This window comes from Pinus tabuliformis, chromosome 9 (genome assembly GCF_031772625.1).
Source record: "Pinus tabuliformis cultivar Carrire ecotype Pingquan chromosome 9, CPIR1, whole genome shotgun sequence".
NCBI lineage: Eukaryota > Viridiplantae > Streptophyta > Pinopsida > Pinales > Pinaceae > Pinus > Pinus tabuliformis.
Window position 1 is genome coordinate 486,888,096 of NC_142307.1, and position 26,723 is coordinate 486,914,818.

Genomic DNA, 26,723 nt, shown 5'->3' on the forward strand with positions numbered 1-26,723 from the left:
TATTGATTTGATGATATGTTGTTTGCACTAGCTTTGTGATTACACTTAGTATTAGTTTTGTACCATATGCATGTTAGGGTGGGATGCATTGCATACTGATTTTCGCATTAGAACTAATGTCATATGATATTTCTCATGATAGATTAACTGCATTTAGATTTAAAACTACATTTGAAAGTTTATTTTTATGAGTCAATTTTATGGGTCTAATCCAAGCATGTGCGATCATGAGACACCACGAAAGCATGTTGCCCCATGTTTTTCATATATGTGCAGGTAACAGGTCTGCGGTGTACCAAGATATTACTAGAGTTCTCATGACCTCTCGTTCGTGTAGCTTCACCCACTGTTCGATAGATCACGTCCCAGTGGGAGCCAGATGTTACACACCATTTTGTGGGTGATATCCCTAGAAAAAAAAAATCTAGAAAATGGTCCTCAGTCGGTAGCCAACGGTCACAAACTAGCTCGTTGTGCCACTTCTCTGCCACCTAAGCCATCCATGTGGTCCCTCACCCATCTATCATGATCGTATGTTTGAAGGTCGACCTCCCAAACCTAAAGTTATGCATTGTCCTTTGGTAAAGGTTATGCCTTGTCATTTGGTAATTGAGTATTGTAGTTTACTTATCATGGAAACTTTTGGCCATGGATTATCTAAGGGCTATACAGAATTTAGTGTAAGGACTGTACAGAATTTTACAGCCATTGCAAAAACAGTAAATGGGTTTCTTAAAATCATCATGAACCTGTTACATAAAATTTTACAAATCTAACTGACAGAATTCATGAGGGTACCTACCTGTATTCCTGCGGTTGATGATGCCTCAAGCTGCTCTTGCTTCGATTACCAAAAGACCAAAACCACCCAGCCAAACTGGGAAAAACCTCGCTACTCAGTCCAATAAGCTTCTCAGTTGAAGCATATTGTTTCCCCCGTGCACAGAAACCTCAAAACAATCAGCGCTCCTTTTGTTGGTAACTCCAGTTTATAGATATCCTCCCTTCTTCAGTATCCCCTTCCTTCGTTCTTTCTTCTTCCTCCGAATGCCCCTCCAAAATTCTTCTCTCTAGTTTATATATTGTTTCTTGGCGGTGGCCGCCCTTCCACCAACAGCCCACCGCTTTGCCTCCTCGTGACACCCTTCCATGTCACATAATATATATATTTCTTTTATGATTTAATATATATATTTCTTTTATGATTTAATAAAATATTTCTTTTTAATATAAAGATCCTAAGGTTATACTAAGTACCTTACCTTTAATTAATTTATTATTTTTTTAATCATTTTATTAATTTATTAATATAATTTTATTAATAATCTAAAATATATAATTATATAACCATCTTTTAGGATTTAGCTTAATTTTTAACATCTATCTTTTATAGTTATGTTTACGTTATACATTTTAAATTTAGTATTTACCCATTAATCATGATACATTAAGCAATATGGGTGTTGATGGGTGAATAGAACTTCTATTTGAAGAAGTGTCATGATATTTAATACTTATAGTTAATTTAGTATATAAATACTAGTGCGGTGTATGCAACACATGCATATGTAGCTATCATATGCATGCATCGTATGCCTTCTATTATTCTTGTGTTCTCTGTATTTATAGATAGGTCGTTACAGATTAATGGGGGGATTCAGCGGAAAGTGTGGGCTAGGTCTGTGCTCTTGTCCCCTGGAACTCTTTTGGATGTTAACCTTGGACCCTAGTCCCGTGGGATCTATTTTACTGACCTTTGTGCTTTAGAGATGGCAATTCATGGGAAACACTGATTTTGATTGCGTGGTTCCACTCCCTCATCCACATATATCACTCCCCTTACCCTCATTATAGCCCCATTCATCATTCCTCCCACCTGGGTCCAGACTCCTCCACTAGGTCCACATAGGGTTAGCCTTCCCCTTCCCCTTGCCCACACCTTGGGTCGGGCATGGAATGATGCCTCATAGGTTGATGTAGATGAAAAGAAAAGTTAAAGCATAATTGGCCACATTCAACAAGAAGATGTACCACAAAATGCAAAATATGGTCGGGACAAACACATTTAGCACGTGGGCAAAAGCTAATACATGGGTTCTACCCCATCATCATGGCCATCACCCTGGTTCCTATAAGCCCTAAATGAACCTCCTTTATCATCTAGGAACCCATACTTGTCCCAACCCCTAGTAGGCAATGAACCACCCTACCTTAAAGGGGGTATCCACTGCTATACCTTACACATTGTGGTCTTATCCCTTGAGCCCCGAGCATTTAATTAAAGAAAAATCATAAAAGGAAAAAGGCATATAAAAAAGGGTGGAAAAATCAAGGTCGAGGCACATCATGCACCACAATTGCTTCCTCCTATAATATACCCAAGTGTGGGCTTCCCTTTTATTAGCTACCCTTGTACCCTAGCATGCGGCCCAATGTTGCCCATTTCATTCCCTACTCCATTCATCTCTTTATCACATGCCACCACCCTTTAAAGGATGTACCTTGGACATACTATTCCATTTAAAAGTAGAAACCACCTAATACGATACTTGGTTAACCCCATCTGGAGCTTGGAGACATTAGCTAATGCCAAAGCCCATTATGGAAGGGCATGCCATTAAGAAGTGTCCACTTGTTGTTTATGGTTTGTAGGCTCTTTAAATCGATTTCCTTAAATGACATGTTGTACCGGAAGGCTAGGGGATGCATTGGACCTTATGCAAGATTGCAGAGGGTCTCCATATTGGGTTTTGTCTCCCTATACGGGGTCCTAAGCCTCTAGAGGGCTACATTGGAACATGTAGGATGTGTGTTGAGAGCCATCAACCTTCAAACCAGTAGACAACATTCCATGGATCCCCAGAGATGTTTATAGATTACTTGAGATTCACCTAGTGGACAAGGAAGATGCACTTGGTTTATAATGTCCAATTGGCCCCATAGTTGTACCATGCACTTGGCATATGACCCAGGACTTGTATGTTGATGTGGCATCACTTATACCATCATCTGAGCCATTACAAATGGTCTACAGACATCTTGGACCTACTTGGAGACCCATGAGGTTACTTGTGTGCCCTCACACCCATTGGGAGCACCACAGATTTATTATTTGGAGAACAAGGAGACAATCCCTTGTCCACTACTTTTGGGAGTCTTATTCATCATTGTGGCACTTATGGACTTCATCAGGCTTCTTAGAAGGCCCAACTACATGTATTATTGACCATTCAACCTCTTAAGAGGCTTATTCTTTTGTTTATGAGCTAGTTTGGTGGGCTTGTCACCAAAAGTTACTTATTTTGAACATTATTTTTATTTTAGGGGCTACTGTAGGCTCAAGTAGTTAAATTGAACTCATTAGAAGTGCATAAATAGAAGTGATGAGGATTCATTTTAGCATCATCACTTGGATTTGGAACTAGTAACTCTTTAGAGATTTTTTCTTTCCTTCTTGGAGGACGAATTTTTGGAGCATGGAATGAAGTTTGATGTTTGGATAATTTTCATATGCCATGGAGCTTCTTGATGGCAAGTTTTTGGATGGTTGGATATATTCTTATACATGTAAGTACATTTTAATGATATTCTTTCTTTCTAATTTTGTCACATACATTGTTTCTAGGATTTCGCTATACGAGGGCTTATTTGCTACATCTCTTATGCGAAGTTGTGGAAATTTTGTTTCTGGATAGTGAATGCTTCATGTATCGGCCATATATAATGAATGAATGTTCCTAGGGATGTTTTATTACTGAAATTCATCTTGACAAGCCATTTATCTTGCAAAACGAAGTATATAGTCTTTGAAGTTGCTTTTGTTGTTGCCCTAGTGCCAAGCAAAGTTGTCTTTGAGACCTCATTGACCAAGAAAATTCAAAGGTCCATAGACATAATTCTACATGACTCCAATCTCCCCAAAGAATTAGGCACTGGTCCACCCAAAGGTGATCACCTTGAAACTATTTTCCTTCCCTGTTGTCCTCTTCTCTAGGTCTAGTCCTCTAGGTCACCTAGGGCATCAACTATCTCACGATCTAGCCATCCAAATACTTCGATTTTTTTATCCACAACTGCGTTGGTTTGTCCTCATGAAGCCCTCCAAATTTCATCAGATTCCGATGGTGGGAACTTGAGATATCGCAAGCCCTAGCTCAAAGACCAATTCTTGCCCTTGGTTTCCCTTAAGCTAGATATCTCATTGCGATCCTTGCATTGCCTTTTATTGAAAATTCATTCCTTGATCCATTTCCTGTTGAAATTTGGTACCGGAGGACAGGTGGTTCCCTTAGGCTTTGATCTTTGGCCTAGGGAAAAGTGTCCAAAAGAATTTAATTTTTCTCCTAAAGTGACTTTATAATTTTATAAAGTTAAATCTAATTTAAAAGTGACTTTAAGTGATAAAGTTACTAAATCTAATTTTAAAGTGACTTTTATAAAGTCAATGAAAAATTAGAAAGAAAAAGTGACTTTGGAAATAAATGACTAAGTGGGTCTTTATTAAAGTGGGGTGAATTAAAAAATAGAAAGTGAGATTTAAATGAGCATTTAATCTCAGCCATTGATCTAAATCTATTTCAGCCATTGGATTTAGAGATCACCCAAAAGTCACTTGGATCACCCAAAAGTCACTTGGAGTTATATTAAAGGAGGAAAAGGTCATTCATTCTTTCATGAGCAGATTGGGAGAAGGAGAGCAAGAGAGATTTCTGAGCAGGGAGGAGAAGGAGACAGCAGCTTGACACACATTCCAAGGCAGCAGTTGAGCAGATTTGTACAGTTGATTCAGCACATAGTGAAAGGCAGATCTTTGCACAAAAATCGAGGAGCAGTTTGCTGATTTTTCTGCACACAAAACGGAGGCCGTACAGCATTTATTGCTGTCATGTTTGCTGTAATTTCCAGATTGTTGTGAGGCACGGGAAAGGAGATAAGTTGTAAATTTGCTTGCTGATTTTTTGCTGAATAATTCTCACTGTAAAAAGGCAATTTTCAAAAGTAAAGAAAAGCTCTCAAACTGGTTTGTAGGAGGTTTTTCCAGGGTCAAGTTGACCAAAAATATCAGTGTTTTAATGTGTTTTAATGGCTGTTTTTGATTGCTGATTTTTAATTCTGCAATTTCCAGCATTCTGAAAAATTTCCAGAATTTGTGTTTTCAGCAATATTTATTTTTTTCAGTCTGTTAAATGTATGGTTATGGGAATGGGCATTTAACTACATGGGAGAAATAAGGAGAAACTGAAAACCGGGGTGGGAAAACAGAAATTTTTACATGGTATCAGAGCTTGAGTGCTGAAGGGCAGTTTGGGACAGCAAAAGGAAAAATTACAGTTGCTGATTTTTCACTCAGAAAATTCCAGCAAGCTGATTTTTTCATAAACAGAAGTTTTATCTTTACTACAGCAGTGCTATTTTTCAGTTTTAGGACAGCAGGATGTCATTGGGATTGAGGATGGAGGATAGGTTGGATGGGCATACAAATTACAGTGTTTGGAAGGAGAGAATGCAGAGCATCTTTGAGGCAGAAGTCTGGGATATCATGGTGCATACCGCACAGAACCCTGTTGTTGTGCCCACTGATGTTACTCAGTTGGCTGAGTATAAAAAGAAGAACAATAAGGGTAAGAGGCTGATTCTAGACGGAATCAAAGACCATTGCATTCCTCATGTGAGAGGAAAGAGCAATGCCCATGAGATGTGGACAGCATTGTCCAATCTCTACCAGAGTACCAATGAGAACCGGAAGATGGTCCTGAAGGAGAAGCTGAAGAACATTAAGATGGGTAATGATAGTGCAGCTGGATATCTCACAAAGATTACTAATGTGAGAGATGAGTTGGCAGCGATTGGAGAGGTCATTCCACCCACTAAGTTGGTGCGGATTGCAGTGAATGGCCTCCCTCGTTCATGGTTGAACTTTGCTGATGGGGTTTGTGCACGTGAGACCCTTCCCACATGGGAGAGGTTTTGGGATGATTGCATTCAGACAGAGATCAGGAAAGGTCAGCTTGGGGCAGCCAAGCCAGTTGAGCAGGATGAGGACGTAGCACTGGTGGCAGGAGGCAAGAAAGGCAAAGGGAAGAGCAGGCTTCCACAAGCGGTGGTGGGGGCAAAGGCAAAGGTAAAGGTAAACAGGGGAACACACAGAAGGACTATTCCAAGGTGAAGTGTTGGAATTGTCAGAAGATGGGACACTATGCAGTTGTGTGTCCGGAGAAGAAGAAGAAGAAGGGGAAGAACCAGGATGTGGCAGCTTCAGCAGAGATTGAGGACTTTGCTGGTCGTTTTGACCGAGAGTTTGCGTTCACTACGTGTGAGTCCTCTAGTGCAGGATCACCTGCCACAAAGGTTCAGAGGGAGCATGCTTTTCCCTCGATTAGCGGAGCATCTACAAGTATCTGGTATGTGGACAGTGGGGCTTCACGTCACATGACAGGAGTCCGTGAGTACTTCTCAGAGCTTTCAGAGAGTGGCACTGATATTGAGGTAGTACTCGGTGATGACAGAGTTGTTAGAGCAGTCGGGGTGGGGACAGTGACATTTCAGAGGGAGTCCAAACCTCCCTTGAAGGTGTCAGAGGTTCTTTATGTGCCAAGGATGAGGAAGAACCTCATATCCGTCTCAGCTTTGGAGGACAGAGGATATGAGGTACTGTTCAGGGGAGGACAGGTGTTGATGTATCCCAGGGGCACTCTAGCTGATTCAGCTAGAGTGATAGGTGTACGCCATGCAAAGGTGTACAAGTTTGCATTCCAACCCCTTTTGGCATTGAGCAGTAGTACCGACAGCAGAGCTAGCAGTTCTGAGCTGTGTGAGATTTGGCACCGCAGGATGGGACATATGTATCATGGAGCCTTGAGGACATTGCGGGAGATCACTACAGGTGTGCCAGATTTCAGTACTGATCACTTTGATACTTGCAGAGGTTGTGCGATGGGCAAGTTTGCCGAATCCCCTTTTCCCAACAGTGACAGCAGAGCGACGGGGATACTTGATTTGATTCATTCCGATGTGAGCGGTCGGATGTCTCATGTTTCCTTGAGTGGATATGAGTACTATGTCTTATTCATTGATGATCACTCCAGGAGGACCTGGATTTATTTCTTGAAGACCAAGAGTGAGGTCTTCAAGCGGTTTCAGGAGTTCAGAGCTCTTGTGGAGACTCAGACAGGTCGAAAGATCAAGTCCCTGAGGTCGAACAATGGAGGAGAGTACACCCTTGGAGAGTTTGTTGATTATTGTGCGGAGGCAGGCATTAGGAGGGAGTTCACTGTTCCTTACAACCCCCAGCAGAACGGGGTTGCATAGAGGAAGAACAGATCCATCATAGGGGCTGCCAAAGCCATGATACATGATCAGGGGTTGCCATTGTTCTTGTGGGCAGAGGCCTGCAACACAGCTGTTTACTTGCAGAACAGGAGTCTGCATCGTGCCTTGGGGCACATGACTCCGGAGGAGGCTTTCTCTGGGAAGAAGCCTGAAATTGGTCATCTTCATATCTTTGGATGCATTGCATACTCCTATATACCCAAGGAGAAGAGGACCAAACTAGAGCCCACCGCAGAGAAGGGTATCTTTGTGGGCTACAGTGAGACCTCAAAAGCCTTTCGGATTTACATTCCTGCACAGAGGAGAGTTGTTGTCAGACGGGATGTGAAGTTCGAGGAGGACAGGGCCTTTAGGAGGTCACGGGAGTTAGAGTATCTGGATCAGCCAGACCCTCAGCAGCAGTTGAGTCAGTCGCAGGGATCCAGTGGGCAGGGATCAGGAGGATCCGGAGGTACATCTATGAGGATGTCAGGTCCGTCAGTGAGCAGTGGCTCGCCGAGCCAGAGGGGTGGTGCTCCGGGCAGCATGCAGAGCAGTTCACTAGGGAGTCCACTGATGGACAGTTCACACGGTACCTCAGCTTCTACAGGTTCAGGTGCACGCATGAGGACAGCAGACAGACAGTCAAGAGTGCAGGCTACTGATGATGATGAGGAGGAGGAGTTTCATTCTCCGGTGGGAGAAGTGCACTCAGGGAAGAGGAAGCCCAAGTGGCTTCAGGACACCTTGAGAGATGCCACATCTGTTGCTGAGCCGAAGAGGCCGGTCAGAGAAAGTAGACCACCTGAGAGGTTTTGTAGTTATATGGCGATGGTTACCAGCATCCTTGACTCTAAGCCTTCTAGCTATGAGGAGGCAGCTAGCCAGCAGGTCTGGAGAGAGGCCATGCAGGAGGAGTATTCTTCTATCATAAAGAATGATGTTTGGGAGGTGGTGCCGAGACCTGAGGGCAAATCCGTGGTTACTTCCAGATGGCTTTACAAGGTAAAGCATGCTGCAGATGGCAGCATTGAGAAATTCAAAGCGAGGTTTGTGGCTAGAGGGTTCTCCCAGGTAGAGGGAGTTGATTATGAGGAGACCTTCGCTCCCGTGGCTTGATATACTTCGATCCGCTCCATTATATTGATAGCAGCAGAGATGGGTTGGAAGATCCACCAGATGGATGTGAAGACTGCATTTCTCAATGGCTTCATACAGGAGGAGGTGTACATTGAGCAGCCACAGGGCTTTGAAGTGCATGGGAAGGAGTCCCATGTGTGCAGACTGAAGAAGGCCCTTTATGGCCTGAAGCAAGCTCCCAGAGCTTGGTACTCTAGGATAGATGCATACTTGCAGGGGATGGGTTTCACAAAGAGTGAGGCAAATCCGAACCTTTACTTTATTGTGATTGGAGAGGAGCCTCTCATTCTGGTGCTGTATGTGGATGACTTGATCATTACAGGTGCAGAGAGACTCATAGAGCACTGCAAGAGAGATCTTGCGGCGGAGTTTGAGATGAAGGACATCGGTTTGATGCATTACTTTTTGGGTTTGGAGGTGTGGCAGGAGGAGGGGCATTTCTTCCTGGGGCAGGGGAAGTATATTGTGGACATCCTTAGCAGATTCCACATGGAGGATTGTAGACCCATGTCGACACCGATGATCACCAACTGGAAGAAGCTTCATGCTTCGGATTCCGAGTTGGTGGATCCCACATTGTACCGGTAGCTGATTGGTTCCTTGATGTATTTGGTCAACACTAGACCAGATATCTGTTTTGCAGTCAACACGATGAGTCAGTTTATGTGTGAGCCTAGGAAGGTTCACTGAGTGGCTGCAAAACACATTTTGCGGTACTTGCAGGGGACAGTGGATTATGGTCTGGACTACAGGCAGGGAGATGGAGTGAGATTGGCAGGATACACTGATTCTGATTAGGCAGGTTGTGCTTCTGATAGGAAGAGCACTTCAGGGTGCTGTTTTGGGTTGGGTTCAGCAGTAGTGTCATGGTTCAGCCGGAAGCAGCAGTCAGTAGCACTGAGTTCAGCGGAAGCAGAGTATATGGCAGCCAGTCTAGCTAGTTGTGAGGCCATCTGGCTTCGCAAGATGTTGTTTGGCTTATTTGGTCAGCCGTTGAGACCTTCAATGATTTACTGTGATAATCAGAGTTGCATTAAACTCACGGAGAATCCAGTATTTCATGACAGGTCAAAGCATATCGGGATCAGATATCATTTCATCAGAGACTATGTTCAGAAGGGAGTTGTGAAACTTGAGTATATTTCCACTGATGAGCAGGTTGCAGATATCCTTACCAAAGCCTTACCACGGGGCAAGCATGTCTACTTCAAAGACAAGATGGGTGTGGTGAGGAACACCTTCCTCGGTAAGAGGGAGTATTGAAATTTGGTACCGGAGGACAGATGGTTCCCTTAGGCTTTGATCTTTGGCCTAGGGAAAAGTGTCCAAAAGAATTTAATTTTTCTCCTAAAGTGACTTTATAATTTTATAAAGTTAAATCTAATTTAAAAGTGACTTTAAGTGATAAAGTTACCAAGTCTAATTTTAAAGTGACTTTTATAAAGTCAATGAAAAATTAGAAAGGAAAAGTGACTTTGGAAATAAATGACTAAGTGGGTCTTTATTAAAGTGGGGTGAATTAAAAAATAGAAAGTGAGATTTAAATGAGCATTTAATCTCAGCCATTGATCTAAATCTATTTCAGCCATTGGATTTAGAGATCACCCAAAAGTCACTTGGATCACCCAAAAGTCACTTGGAGTTATATTAAAGGAGGAAAAGGTCATTCATTCTTTCATGAGCAGATTGGGAGAAGGAGAGCAAGAGAGCAAGAGAGATTTCTGAGCAGGGAGGAGAAGGAGACAGCAGCTTGACACACATTCCAAGGCAGCAGTTGAGCAGATTTGTACAGCTGATTCAGCACATAGTGAAAGGCAGATTTTTGCACAAAAATCGAGGAGCAGTTTGCTGATTTTTCTGCACACAAAACGGAGGCCGTACAGCATTTATTGATGTCCTGTTTGTTGTAATTTCCAGATTGCTGTGAGGCACGGGAAAGGAGATAAGTTGTAAATTTGCTTGCTGATTTTTTGCTGAATAATTCTCACTGTAAAAAGGCAATTTTCAGAAATAAAGAAAAACTCTCAAACTGGTTTGTAGGGGGTTTTTCCAGGGTCAAGTTGACCAAAAATATCAGTGTTTTAATGTGTTTTAATGGCTGTTTTTGATTGCTGATTTTTAATTCTGCAATTTCCAGCATTTTGAAAAATTTCCAGAATTTGTGTTTTCAGCAATATTTATTTTTTTCAGTCTGTTAAATGTATGGTTATGGGAATGGGCATTTAACTACATGGGATAAATAAGGAAAAACTGAAAACCGGGGTGGGAAAACAGAAATTTTTACATTTCCCCTCCCTAATAAGGTTAATCATATCATTGGTTGCTAAATCCTATCCCCATGATCGAAGCTCGGGTCCACTTGGTCCTATGTAATCCCATGCACTATCAAGGTTAATTCTTCAAACATCACATGGAACCCAAGTTTCCACAAGAATTCTAGGGCTTAGGGATCTCCTTTATAAAACACATACTCAAAACCTAACCCTAGAAATTTTCCCCAAGCCCTTCCTAGAGAGCCTTCCATCTTGTCTTCCAAGACAAGCAAGCCACATGTTTGAGACTCTCTTGTGAATAGGCTTCCAGGATCACCCCTCGCCCTATCATTGGTGCATCCATTTTGTGATCCTTATCAAAACACATCTCCTCCCATTGGTGAAAGTTCGTAAAAAGTAGGGAGCCTTAGCTGAGGTGACAGTGGGCTAAAGCTCCATTGTTTCCCTTAGCCTAGCAGTAATGCTTCAAGGATCCCCTTTTAGGACCCCTGCTAGTTTGAGCAGTAACAAGACCTATCTAAGGTCAAGTGCTTCAGGTGTGGCGAGCTCGGCCACTATAGTAAGCAGCGTCCTCTCAAAGAGAAGGGCAAGATGGAGAAGCAGGACCAAGCAACAACGTCCATAAAGATAGATAATTTGTCGTCCAGGCTAGAGGAATATTTCACTATGTTTGCATCTATACCTTCCGGAGAGGGGTGGGGCAATATGGAGCTATAGTCACAAAGCAACACAGAGTTTGGGCAGGGTCCATTGAGGTGTCCTCCTCGTGGATCATTACCTTGCTACAGGGGCCCACAGTATTCAGTAGCAGGATGGATTAGTGTCACTGATGCAGTTAGATTACCCGAGTGACATTTTCAGACTAGTGGCAGTCAAGGGTTGAGCAGTGCAATGCAGTGTTGACAGCAGAGCAGGAGGCTCAGTAGCAGAGTCAGCAATAGCGCAAATTCTTCAGTGGACAGTGCAAGTGCTAGTAGCAGTCAGATGTTCAGGAGACAGATGCAGTAGACACAATTGATTCAGTATTTAGGATGCTTCTCAGTTGCAGTTGTAGCAGCAACAGTTGAGAGAGAGTTGCAGTGCAGATGCAGAGTTGGCAGCAGTAGAGCAATGTCAGCAACAACACAGATGCAACATCAGAGTTGCGTAGTGGTTGGTGGGCAGCAGTCACAGTGGCCAGACATCAGCAGCGCGACAAAGGGTGATACAGAGACATGGTGTTGTGGCAATGGTGCAGCACTAGAACATCTTCCTCGCTAAGAGGGATTGTTAGTTTTTGTAATATTGGAGGTGTTCTAGTCTCAAAACTTTGTGGAGAGGCTAAAACATAGAAGTTCTCCATAACCTAGAAATCATTTCTAGGAATTCCACCTAGAAGTGTCTCAATTAGATTATTAGCCTATTTTTAAATATTTCCCAAGTCTAAACTTAGGAAAAGGAGTTAATTAATCAGTATTAATTGAGAAATGTGTGAATCATCTAGAAACTCACACGGATTGACTAGGAAATGATCTAGCCCTTGATTAAGTTTTAATCTTGGTCGTTGGACTCCCAACAAAAGATTATACGAAGAAATCGACGGGTAGATGGAGAACACATACACAAGAGATTGATTTCTTTGGAGAGTTCGACTTTTCCAGAGAACAGCGGTTGTCGAAAGAGTTCAAGCTTCGAAAGGAAAGCAGAGACAAAGGGGCAGGGACAGTGAAGTCGGAGGAAGATTTTTCCAAATCCAGTGAGTACATTACAAAGAGGCCGAAATTTCTCTAGGAGGTTGCACAGAAGCTTTAGAGAACAGTTCGATTTTGCTGGGGTGAAGTTGATTATCAGTTTCAGAGGCTAGAAGACATTTCTAGAGCGTCATAGAGAGTTTCCCAGTCAGCAATAGGCAGGATGGCTTGATTTGCAGAAGTTTCGAGCTCAAGCATTTGAGGGATTGTGCAGAGGTGACAAAGGGCTTTCTTTTCAGGGACAGTCAAGTGTTAGGATTGCTCAAAGAGGGTAATTTCCCTTATTTAATTCTTGCCAGTATTTTCTCTGCAGTATTGCCAGTTTTCGGCATCCGGTTTGTACTCAGATTATTTCACTGTTGCTTAATAATAAAAAGCCTCAACTGTTGCACCAGTTTTCCCAAGTTGGGTTTTTCCGAGGACATTTGTCCAAAAATAAGTGTGTCAAATTTCGTGTGCTAGAATATTTCTCAGTTTCCAGCGCTATTATTTTCCGCAGTTTTATTTGTGAAGGTTGCAATGTGATTTATTTGATATTTGTAATAGCAAATAAATTGTTAATGAATTAACAATTAGAAGATTAATTCCAACTGCTACAATAGGATTTCAGACTTGAAATTTTCACAGTCGGGGGTCGAATTTGCTGGAAAAGTTGTTGGGGTCGAAGTTGCTGAAGAAATTGTTGGGGTCAAAGTTGTTGTTGGAAGGTCTAAGGCTGTTGTTGTAACTTGCGTAAGGAAAGTCCATCAAGAAGGAAGGTTTACTTGGTCTTGTAGGGGTCTTTGTCCAAGGTCTTAGGTCTTGGAATTCGTCATTTGAAGATTTTATAAGAGAAGAATTATTGTGGGTTTTCCTCTCAAGAGGAGAGGTTTTGGCCCTGGCTAGCAGCCCACATTTTGTGCCCTCTCGTCTCTTTGATCTTCATTGTTTGGTAGTTGTTTGATGATAAAGAATGCAATAATAATCAAGAAAGAAGACGTTAAAAACAAGTACCTTAAGTTAAGTAAAAGAACATCACAAGCAGTTATCAAAGTAAGAGAAATCACCTAATCTAGCTGCACCTAGATTTCTCAACAAGTGAAAGGCCAATTTAAAGGTTTATATATTAAAAGACATGGTTGAAGTAGCTATGAAACAAGAACTATATAGTTATGAATTAATCAATCAAAGCTCACGGCTAAAAAGTGTTATGAATAAAATATTCATAAACATCAATTAATAAATAAACATTAAATAACAAATATTATTATTAATAATTAATAATTAATTAACTAAATTAATTAATGTCCCACTAATTATGAAGGGATAGTGGTTAAAGGATGTGAGCTTCTATCTTCGTGGCCAGTCAATGCCTATATAGGCACACCACCATGACGAATTGTAATCACCAATTCATATTTTATTGTTAATTTTAGGTATGTTCTATGCTTAAAGCAATTTATTTCAATTTTCACAGTTAGCTCAATATCTTTTCCAGATTAGCAATCACATCAGCATTAAAGTAAACTGCAAATAGAACATAAACATAAATCACAGAAGACAAGTCAAGAAAAGAGGACACAAGATGTGGCGCTAGCCAGGGACAAACCCCAATGTGGGGAAACTCTTGATCAATTCTTTTATGTTCTTCAATAGTTCAGCAGAGAGAGAGAAAGAGAGATAGTACATTTACAATAGAAGTCAACACTTTGACTTATCTAAATAAGAGCATAAGATCATCTCTAAGAAGATGACACATGAGATCAGTTGAAGACATGTTGCTTCAACTAATTCTTAAAGGTGACTCCTTCACCTATCATTTTGTTGCATCCCGTCATCATGCTGCACCTCACCATGTTGCAACATGTTGCACCCATCATGACAATGTTGGACCTCATGACCATGTTCTACACATCATACTGTTGCACCTTATGCTGCATTGTTGTCCCATGTGTCATAACCATATTGTCATATAGCAAGTCTCATGTGCTTGCAGCACCATGCTTGCCATTGTTATCCATGTTGTCCATGCTTGCCATGCTTCACCATGCTTGCCATGCTATCCATGCTGCACCATGTTGTCCATAGTGCACCATGTTGCACCATGCTAACCATGTTGTCCATGCTTCACCATGTTGCACCATGTTGTCCATGCTTCACCATGTTGCACCATGCTTGCCATGTTGTCCACGCTTGTTGTTGTCCCATGTACCTTTGTTGCCATGTCACAATTGTCCCATGTATCTATATAGCACTATGTACCTTGTTGTCCCATGCATCTATACAGCACTATGTACCTTGTTGTCCCATGCATCTATATAGCACTATGTACCTTGTTGTCCTATTTACTTTGTTGCACTAGTTAGCAGTTGTCCCACTTGTGCCACTGGTGCACAATTGTCATAGTTGTCCTATGTCATTGGGTTGTCCCATCAAAGTTGCCATCCCAACATGTTGTTGTCCCATTGTCCTATTTGTTAGTGACATTGCAGCTCCTATGTGGCAGTATCCAACATCTCTGTACTATTGTTCATGGACAAAATTCAATCACTAGTTAGGGCACCCTCCGGTAACCCACAGCAGTCCAACAATCAGCCCATAACTCACCTTGAATTATGCGACCTCCCTTTCTTTACAAGGTAGGTGACCTCGTTGGTTGAGGAGACACGTACAGCTCCATGTAGAGGGTTATTTTGACCATCAAAACAGTACTTACAGGCTTGCACCTTTCACACAGACCTTGCTGCCTCTTCAAGTGGTCACAAGGGTGACCTTAACGTCCCTTCTCCTTTGCTGAAGTAGGCCTTGGATTGTTGCCTTCTAGCCCAGCTCCTAGGCCCTCCTAACAGTAGCTCATTCCTCCAAAAGACCCATGACTTTGTTGTGGCTAGGACCTATTAGGGCAGTGTATATCCTTATCTTGACTAAGACTAGGTTACCCTTGAGATAGCGTAGGTTAGGGCTGCCTTAAGATAGTGTTAGGATTTCCTTCCATCTGTGTCTAGAGTTGCCTTCCATCTACGTCTAGGATAGCCTCTTTTCCTCCAACGTTTAGGGCTACCACTCCTAGATTTCTCTTCCACTAAAACCCAAGACAAGTGGAGAGAAATCAAGATAGAAGTGTTTGTGAGAAATGACTCTCAAGTCATCTCCTTTTATACTAAATCGTTGAGCACATGTGGGGTTTATTTGGTTGTTGGTTGACCTTGACGAATTGTCTTATAACACAAATAAATTCATAACTCCATGAATACTTATCGAAATCAGATGATCTTTATATCAATCCTACACCTCTCGATGAGAGGGATCCAAGAAAAATATCAGCTGCCAGACCGACATGGAGTTTGGCCCTAGTTGCCAATTTTAACACTCCCTCTCAACTAGGGAGAACTCCATCTGTTGATCCATATGTCCGACTGTACTATCTTTGCCATCAGTGCCCTGCACTGCTCTGCTGAACCATGAAGAAGAAGAATTGATCGAGAATGTCTCATACCATTCTCTACTGACCCGAAGTCAGTTTTATTGATCCCAAATCAATATCACATGAGAGTGTCTCAAACCACTCATACTGATCCCAGATCAATGGAGGTCATCCTAGCATAGGGAGTACGATAGATACAACGATGCATCCATCGATAGTACTACTATGGTCCCTAACCCCATTTCCCTGCTCATTGGCCAGATGAGAGGTACTTCCCATGAGTCCCAAACTGCATGGGTAGGATGCCTTGACAGGAGAACGATTCACCCTGCCCCTAAGTCGCCTCGAGGTATCACAGGGGAAGGTTGCGCCAGTCACCTGTACACAGCACACCATTAGGGGAGGGTGAGTCGCCCTACGGTCACTTGTTGCTCCAAGCAGTACCCCACGCCCCCCGGAGCTCCCAGAGCTCAATGCATGCATCATGCAGGACCTTTATAAGGTCTCTCAACGACTCCAAGTCGTTCGAGAAAGTCACAAATTTCACCTTTCTCTGGGGCTTTGTCAGAATGTTTGTGACCTGTACATCACTCCCAATGCGATAGAACGTCCTCGCTCATCGACATACTATATCCCAGATAAGGTAGTATTTGATGTTTATATGTTGGAGCAATCATAGAATACGGAATTCCTCAACAATCGAATCCCCCCCTAGTTGACACAAAGGATCCCGATGGTATCCATCATGTGTACAAACAACTCGTTGAAGAGCTTCCACAACCAAGCAGCTTCACACGAGATCATACTCGTAGCTATGTATTCAGTCTCAACAGTGCTTATAGCAACCGACTTCTTCTTCCTGCTCATTCAAGATATCGAATAGAACCCGAAGAGAACCAGCACTCGGAAGTGCTCTTGTGATTCTCCACATTGCCTGCCAAGTCATTATTCGAATAATCATGGAGCTCCACATTTCCAGTAGTGTATCTCAATCCACGAGAGATTGTGCCCTTAAGATATCTCGGAAAATTCTTGGCACCAATCCAGTGACGCTCAACCATATATGAGATCATCATGTTAACTGCAAAACATATATCTGGACGACCTTTCACCAAGAACATCAATGCTAGTATGAGTTTGTGAAACTCATAGGCATTTCCCAAATCAGGTCCGGTATCCCTACCACATAACTTTTGAAAGTTAAGCTCCATCGAGGTAGTCGCGGGCTTGTTGTTCACTATTCCAAATCCGGAATCTAACTCTCTTACTTCTGCAAATGAGAGGGTCTGCACCTGACATAAATAGGTCGTCCTCAGAAGGTGTCGGTATGAGATATCTATCATCCACAACCTTCAAGCCATGGTTTGGATCGACTTCACTCCTAATGAGTCTCAGCTTCATCAGATAGCTATCAATCCTCTCATACTATGCCCGGGTGTTTTTCTTCAAGCCATAGAGGGCTTTCTTCCACCTGCATACATGAGATTCCCGATTATGAATCTCAAACCCCTCGGGTTGTTCCAAACCTGTGGACCTGCTACATGAGGGGAATGATTCCCTTGTAATATTTTCCTTCGGTACATCTCAGACATGTACCTTCATGCTCTTTTTGAATTCAAGCATTCCTGTCATCATCTGACTCACATCGGGTAGGGTCCCATGATAAGTAGACCTTCGGTGCTATAGATGAGATGTGACAACTGACATGATCCCCAATGGACCCCCTGCAACTTGATACAACCCTAAACTCAAAAGCATCTGTGAAAATTTCCATTTTCAAATACGTACCTTTCCATCGATGAATGCCACCCTGAAACCTTTGACTTCCATTTCCGAAATGGTCACCAGGTTCTTCTTGAGATCAAGTACACAAAATAGATTCTTGTAAATGAATCGAGTTACCCTCATTCAATTGAAGGGTAACATTCCCTACACCCTTTCAGGGATAGGTGGCATCGGCTCCAAGTATAATCCCATGATTCTTTCCATGTCTACTAAATTAGAGAGAGCACCCTCCTATCTGATGAAGTGCCTTGAAGCACTACAATCAATAAGCCAGATTCCCAAAGAATCTAAAGGAGAGGGTCAATACAAGATAAAGTTTCTTTATCTTATCAGAAACAACATTTGATTCTTCATACCTGGGGTTCCTTGCTTTTTTGAAGAGTATGTCATTTCCTTGATGACTTGCACTACCTGTCATTCCCTCGATCATTGAAGATGTCCCTGGAATGATTGTTATCTTCATCAAGAGATGTGTCCCTGCCATTCGGACACTCCTTTGCATAATGGTCGAACTTATTACAAACAAGGCATTTGTCTTTCTTTCCACCCTTAGATCCGGACTTCCCAATGAAGTGGTCTTTAGGTAGGCCTTCTGAAGCTTCCGCTGCACCATTCTGATAATGTTCTCTACTTCGACTTCACCCTTGGCAAATTTGAAGAGGGATGAGGAATCCATTGATCCTTTTGTCCTTTCCCAACTGTCTTTGGTGATTGCTCTTTCACTCTTGCTTGGGCATTGTCTTCACCTCGGCTCCGATACCATGTTAATTTTAGGTATGTTCTATGCTTAGAGCAATTTATTTCAATTTTCACTGTTAGCTCAATATTTTTTCTAGATTAGCAATCACATCAGCATTAAAGTAAATTGCAGACACAAAATAAACATAAATCACAGAAGACAAGAGATGTGGCGCTAAGCAGGGACAAACCCCAATGTGGGAAAAACCCTTAATCAATTCTTCTTTTATGTTCTTCAATAGTTCAGGAGAAAGAAAGAGAGATAGTACATTTACAACAGAAGTCAACACTTTGACTTATCTAGATAAGAGCATAGGTCAGTTCTAAGAAGATGATACATGAAAACAGTTGAAGACATGCTGCTTCAACTGATTCTCTAAGGTGACTCCTTCACCTATCATTTTGTTGCATCTCGTCATCATGCTGCACCTCACCGTGTTGCACCGTGCTGCACCCATCATCACAATGTTGGAGCTCATGACCATGTTGTACACATCATACTGTTGCACCTTATGATGCACTGTTGTCCCATATGTCATAACCATGTTGTCATACAGCATGTCTCATGTGCTTGTAGCACCATGCTTGCACTGCTATCCATGTTGTCCATGTTTGTCATGCTGCACCATGCTTGCCATGTTGTTCATGTTTGCCATACTGCACCATGCTTGCCATGTTGTCCATGCTTGCCATGTTGTCTGTTGTCGCGCAGATTGACACGACAACGCTCAGATCGGGGGCTGTCACTCTGATCCCCGATCCCTCCGTTTAAGCCTGTCTCCCGCGGCTAAGGGGGGTAGACCCTATGAGGTGATGAAGACCAACTGTCGACCAGTTGGCTGGGAGACACGATATGAGAAGCACTAAAAGGATTTTATTAATTTAGCAGACCAGTGCCTTAAGAGATTAGTGTTAAAACGATTACTTGCTAGATGATATAGAAATACAAACCATGAACAGCAATCATTTATCATCAAACGACTAGAACGACGCGAGATATCAGTTAAAACACAAAACTCAAAACTCAATAATGATATCCAGCTATTAAAAATTTCGAAAGAGATCAAAGGCTTTAAACAACCACGCAATTATAAACCATATGTCATATGAAGCAAATCTTTAAGATGATCATTCATGCGCAGACTTGTCTATTCGATCCACATAAATTTAAATCTCAGCGTGAAAAATATGACGTGATGAATTCCCGAGAAAAAATGAAAATTGGCAAAATTTCCCGCAATATTTTTTATGATTTTCAGGCAAAAATTTAAAACAAAAATTCTAACTAAATGGAAACCCTAAAAAAAAAAATCCTATTTAGTTTATTCTAATTATTAAATTAAGAAAAGATTAATTCCCAAAAAATAAAAGAATTTTTTTTTTTAAATATTTAAACTAAACTAAATTAAAAGATAAATATTAAACTACAGATTAAATAAAACCCTAAATCTAAAACTTAATAAACAAAACCTAAAATCAAAAAAAGAATATTACGATATCAAATTTTTATTTCCTCATAAAAAAAAACAAACCAAAACCAAAACGCATATTATTCTAATTATGAAAAATTAAATCTAAAAATTTGATATCCTGACTAAAATATGAAACGTAAAACCTAAACAACGAAGCTTTACATACGCATAAACAAAGAAAAGAAAAATACGACAGGCCGAGGAAATCTTCACGAATAATGGCACATTGACAGGTTTTGCAGATTGATTTAGACGTGTTTGACGATTTTCGAGCTCAGAGATACACGTATTTTCAGCAGTGATCGAAAATTTGAAACCGTTTTAGAGCTTACCTGCGGATGCTGCTTTGAAATGTTTCGATTGAGATTGGTTTTCTTACCTGGCGTTTGCTTATGCCACTGTTTTGAAATACGTACCCTCCAGCAACCAAAAAACGCGTTGGCCGACAGCTTCAATGGAGGCGAACAACATCAACAATCTTGCACAGGTCGGCAGCCAAAAGAAGGATGCAGAAAGAGGATTTTGACTTGGGGATTAACGGCTCCAGCGTTTTTATGCATGCATACGGCAAGGGTTTGAGAAGATGGAGGCCCGAATTTACTAAACCACCATACGCATGGAAAATATATGTGCTTTGTGACTGCGGCTCTGAAAAATAATTTATATCTGAAACCCTTAAATGACTGAGATAGGAATCCTGCAAAATTTCTTTTTCCAGCTCTTATCTGTAACCTGCAAGATAGAAAAATAAAAGCCCGCAGATATATGCAAAATTTTAAAGTAAGACCCTTCAAAATTAACCTAGAATCACAAAAATTTGCAGCTCTAGAACAGCCAAATTTAACAATAGCAGCAGCAATATTTTCAGAATATCAGAAACTTCAAATTTACTGTGAAAAGGCTTGAAAAATCTCTCATGCAAACCAAAAAAGTAAATTTAAATGATTAACCCAGGGCAAAATCAACTGGGCTCTGCAAGGAAGAGCCTGTGGGAGTTGGCTGGTTCAGCCTAGAACTTCCCCAAACGCCCACCAATCTTCTTCAGTAAGGGTTTTCTGCACAGCTCAAAACAACCATCAGTAAAGAGGGCAAAAATGCTGCTAGATCTCAAAAAGTAATGGAGATACCTGCCATTACTTCAGAAACCCTAACACCACTCAAACCCTAGCAAGTGAACAAGATACATGTGCTCACAATACTCTAAAAATAAGCTGTTATTAATGGCTGAAAAATAGAATATGCAGAAAATTAAACATCTCACAGCACTTCCAGAGAGTAACACCAGCAAGATTTGAACCCCAAAGTCTTCTTTTATTAACCAGAAAACAGATTACAAGAGAGCTTTTTCAGTACAAGACTCACAGATCCAATGATCTGAAATGACCCCTAGCACCCTATTTAAAGGAAATGATCCCAACGGCTAGTTCGAGTGATCCATGTCGAAATGATCTCGACCGTTGATGAGAATCAAGACATCTCTTAATCTCATCCGTCGATTTATTAAAAAATGATATTTTACATGCATTCACTCAAAATATTATTATTTTATTATTTTAGGGTTTTTGCTTTATTTTATAATTTTTTATTATTTTTTATTTTTTATTATTTTTATTTTTATTTTATTTTGTTATTATTTTTTTATTTTTTATCTTTCAGTTATTTATTTATTTATTTTTAATTTTTTAATTTTTAATTCATTTTCTAAATGGATCCTCGAACTTAGCCTTTGGAAAAAATTCCCTAGGACCTAGGACTTAGGACTCATGAGGGGATTTACAACATTTTCCAACCCTCAAGACACTTTACATCATGACTTTTACAATTTACATCTTAAGGGGGAAAACCCCTTTATCATAGACCCTCAATAACCACCCAGTTCTGCGACACAACTATAATCTAGCAGATTAACACACTAGGATTCTCCTAAAATTCGAATGACAAAATCAATCCCGGCTTTGGGGTCAGGCTGAAGGAAAACTCTGCCGATCATGGATCGGTGAGACGAAAAACCTTCCGGGACGTAGATTATCATTAGAAAGTTAGGTCCACCCAGGCAATTTACATACACGACTCATATCTGCTAAGATTATTTACATTTCATATATGCAGACTGGGTTTACAACATAAATCGATCAAGCTGTTGATGACTGCAGGATGGCACGGACATGTTGATCAGGTGCTACCCCTTTCTGCCAAGAAAAGGGGGTGTACTGCATGGGTAGTTGACCAGTAGTGGTCAACATTGTCCCATGTACCTTTGCTGCCATGTCACAGTTGTCCCATGTATCTATAAAGCACTATGTACCTTGCTGTCCCATGCATCTATACAGCACTATGTACCTTGCTGTCCTATTTACTTTGCTGCACTAGTTAGCAACTGTCCCACTTGTGCCACTGCTGCACAATTGTCATAGCTGTCCTATGTCATTGGGCTGTCCCATCAAAGTTGTCGTCCCAACATGCTGCTGTCCCATTGTCCTATTTGTTAGTGACATTGCAGCTCCTATGTGGCAGTATCCAACATCTCTGTACTGTTGTTCATGGACAGAATTTGATCACTGGTTAGGGCACCCTCCTGTAACCTACAGCAGTCCAACGATCAGCCCATAACTCACCTTGAATTATGCGGCCTCCCTTTCTTTACAAGGTAGGTGACCTCGCTGGTTGAGGAGACACCTACAGCTCCATGTAGAGGGCTGTTTTGACCATCAAAACAATACTTACAGGCCTGCGGCTTTCACACGGACCTTGCTGCCTCTTCAAGTGGTCACAAGGGTGACCTTAACGTCCCTTCTCCTTCGCTGAAGTAGGCCTTGGATTGCTGCCTTCTAGCCCAGCTCCTAGGCCCTCCTAACAGCAGCTCAGTCCTCCAAAAGACCCATGACTTTGCTGTGGCTAGGACCTATTAGGGCAGCGTATATCCTTATCTTGACTATGGCTAGGTTACCCTTGAGATAGCGTAGGTTAGGGCTGCCTTAGGATAGTGTTAGGGCTGCCTTCCATCTGCGTCTAGGGCTGCCTTCTATCTGTGTCTAGGGCAGCCTCTTTTCCTCCAATGTCTAGGGCTTCCACTCCTAGATTTCTCTTCCACTAAAACCCAAGACAAGTGGAGAGAAATCAAGATAGAAGTGTGTGAGAAATGACTCTCAAGTCATCTCCTTTTATACTAAAACGTTGAGCACATGTGGGGTTTATTTGGTTGCTAGCCGACCTTGACGAATTGTCTTATAAATTATAACACAAATAAATTCGTAACTCCATGAATACTTATCGGAATCGAATGATCTTTAGATCAATCTTACACCTCTCGATAAAAGGGATCCAAGAAAAATCAGCTGCCATAAATAAGATGACCCACATGGAGTTTGGCCCTAGTTGCCAATTTTAACATTTATCAATAATACATTTTACCTACTTACTCTTCTACTCAAGCCTACACACAGATACTCTTATGGTGAACTGATGTTTTGTGCCAAAAAGTGTAGGCAAACTGATAATTTTATCTTGCCTGATTCATTACTAGGATAGGAAAACAATTAAAAATCATGCATGGAGGAAATGCTCATGTCACCCTATGGTTTAACTCTTTGGCAGTGGTGACAGGAAATATAATTCATTGCTCTGAAAAGACTGAAGTAGAAAAAGAATGAGAGTGGCAAGAGCACTTTAGAATTGTGGATTGCACAGAAAAGGCGTGTTAGCCTTAAAGTTCAAATTGACGTTACAATGATGTAGCACTTTGAGAAGTTCACATGCTTTCAAATACTGGAGACTAAACATTTGTAATGAAATTGCACTTAAACATCCATCTGGCATTAATATATTCCATTGCTATTATCACATTTTTAACACAAAGACAAAAAAAAAGCTAATTCAGGCGACTACATATAAACTCCACCCTCGGTAAGCAAGCAAGAACTCATAAATGAAATGGACAAGAATCTGTGTATCATATTAGACTATGCTTATCTAGCATTGAGTGCCAATTGCCAAACCGTTATACTGGAGCTCAACCATTACAGTACTGGGGTTCAATCAATCTCTCCATCCAGAGAGAAAAGTCACCATTCTCTTTGCCCTCACTATTCCTTTACCCAGGATGCAAAATTTTACTGCCAACACATAAATTACTCTGCAAAAATTCACCTGTTCTTAACATATTGAGTATTACCATTGAGGTTATCAGCTTACTTCAAAGGGATTTCATGACATTGATGGAACTAGAAATATATATTCAAGGCAACTATGAAGTCAATTTAAAAGAGATTATAAGTACTGCATGAATCCAGGAGTCCAGACACAGATCAGTGTATGAGAAACTTGGAATACTCACATTTTGTTCACAGTAGCATGCACAAATAAGATAGCCATTATCTTTTGAAAAAACAAACAAATAAATGTATCATCAATTCCCTGTATAGAGTTTTCACTGTAAATCGTATTTTCCAGGGACTCACAGCAATGGCGCGCTCCACAGCTTGTATAAAATCTGCCTTTGATACCTCCAGTTTATTAGCTCGCCCAGCCAATAACGCAGCTTCATTCACGAGATTTCCTAGATCTGCCCTGCAATTGATAAAATCAAATTAGACTATATATGTTTCCATGCAAGATAACTTAGTCCACAAAAGAAATAAAGACAAATATCATGTATGAATTTTGAAATACCCAGTGAAGCCAGTGGTAGCAGAGGAAATAGCATTCATATCCACATCTGTAGCCAAGGGTAGTTTCTTTCTCGAAATATGAACCTTTAAAATAGCTTCCCTCCCATGCCTATCGGGAGGCTCCACCTGCAAAAGAAGAAAGTGTTTTATTAAAGTTCTGAATCCTGATGTTATCTGGACAAATTTGACTTGCAACCGAAAAGTTCCATTTCCAGGATCTTCCTTGGCAATGAACAATACTCTCTCAGCAAAATGCCAAGTGTGCCCATTGTTTCATTATAAATGCAACACATATATCAACAAACGAACCATAACAATTCGATCAAATCGACCAGGCCGGCGAAGTGCAGGGTCCAAAACATCTGCTCTATTTGTTGCTCCAAGCACAATCACTGCTGAGTTGCTCTCAAAACCGTCCATCTCCTACAATTGTCAAATAGGACAATGTCAATAAAGCAACTTCCAACAATAGCAGCACCTCGTCATGATTATACAAGTTAAAAGGAAGAAAATAAATTATTAACTCCTTACAGTGAGCAATTGATTTAAGGTTTGCTCGCGCTCGTCATTGCTGACAACACGGACTCGACCATCACGACTTTTGGCCACAGCATCAATCTGCAGAGACAACCATAATACAATGAACTTATGCCCACTCATCCTTTGCAAATACTCACAAAACAACCATCTTCAAACAAAACAAACAGCTTTAGTTCAGCAAGTTCTAAAAGAAACCTCATCAATGAAAATAATCGATGGTGCATCCTTCTTGGCTCTGGCAAAGAGATCACGCACGCGAGATGCACCCATTCCAACATACAGCTCCACAAACTCACTAGCTGAACAACTTATAAACGGAACATCAGCTTCACCAGCTACAGCCTTTGCTAAAAGAGTCTTTCCTGTTCCAGGGAGTCCTACCTGAAATGTAAAAATCCCTTTAGTTCAGAAAACATTGGTGTAACCTAATATAATTATCCGATGATGTATATTAGCATTGATTTAAAATGGCAAAACTAGCTGCATGTATGATTGAACCTCATTTATTATGCAAAGAGCAATCAAAGTTACCAGGAGAATTCCTCGAGGAGGACGAGCACCAAGTCGAGTATATTTATCCGGATTCCGCAAAAATTCCTGATTACCATATAGTTAAACCAACACTCACATAAATTTCTTAAAGCATAATTTTCCATCTTTTTCCATTTCTTAAGAGGGTGTCTGTGTTTGTACACAGATATGCAATCTAGAGTTGTCTGCTACAGAAGATAAATTGTAGACATTAAAAGGGAACTAGAAAGAGGAAATACACTCTCTTCAAATGAAATTTGTGAAAAGTATCACACTAATTCTACTTTCCCTACAATTCGGTCAAGCAAAGATATATCAGATACCACAGAGTAGGTTTTGAACATACAACAATTTCTTCAAGCTCTTCCTTAGCTTCATCCACTCCAGCAACATCGGCGAATGTTATAATATCCCCGTTTTCACCGGTTCTTGGGCTGCCAGAGCCTCGACCTTTATTGTTTCTCATACGACCAGGTGAACGCTGAAACAGGACACAAATTAAAAGAGAAAAAAGTGTATAGTACCGTTTAACATTTTTCTAGAAGTTTTTATATTATGAACCTAGAGAATATCCCAGTAAAGTTCCACTACTAGTACCTGAGAAAATTTCAACGGAAATCGGTTGAGAAGTCCAGCAACTAGACCAATATAGAGAAGTGCAACCTGTACAAGGAAGTTGGAACCATCAGCAACATCTACACCAGAACTAAATACAACATATCATAAAATCCAACATTATATAAGATTAGATAATTTTATTAATATCCAGTGAATAACAACAAAAGTAGGTCAAAGGGCTTCCATGCTATGCCAGATTTGAATCACCCTGGGTTAGGCATGGTAGTCTACACCAACAGGTTTACTAGGGCTATCATTCACAAACATGGGGAAGCATCCCTTTGGTTTCCCTGCAAGGTTTTCCTTTGAAAAGCATGTCCAAGGGGAAAAGAGTACAACCATTGAAATACAAAATGGGAGTGCAAAAGTAACCCTATACTAGAAGCGCCTATCCTAGCACCAGAAGTAGCCTTTACTATCAAGAAACCTTAGATATCACAATGCCCAGGGTTTTCTTGTTTCGGCTTGCAAATACTTTTAACTTTTACTACTTATTAAGATGAATGAACACATGCATG

General features: G+C 41.0%; 1 protein-coding gene across 1 annotated transcript in view; it reads right to left on the minus strand.

Moving 5' to 3' along the window:
- The window catches only part of LOC149149330 (ATP-dependent zinc metalloprotease FTSH 7, chloroplastic-like), a 144,428-nt gene that overhangs the window by 53,714 nt on the left and 63,991 nt on the right, over positions 1-26,723 (minus strand). Inside the window, exons 2-9 of the mRNA XM_089445053.1 lie at positions 26,185-26,250; positions 25,934-26,068; positions 25,588-25,653; positions 25,252-25,437; positions 25,048-25,134; positions 24,826-24,939; positions 24,518-24,642; positions 24,307-24,415 (exon numbers count right to left, since the gene is read on the minus strand). Of these exons, the coding sequence (XP_089301179.1) occupies positions 24,307-24,415; positions 24,518-24,642; positions 24,826-24,939; positions 25,048-25,134; positions 25,252-25,437; positions 25,588-25,653; positions 25,934-26,068; positions 26,185-26,250 (888 nt within the window). The remainder of the gene's footprint in view (positions 1-24,306; positions 24,416-24,517; positions 24,643-24,825; positions 24,940-25,047; positions 25,135-25,251; positions 25,438-25,587; positions 25,654-25,933; positions 26,069-26,184; positions 26,251-26,723) is intronic.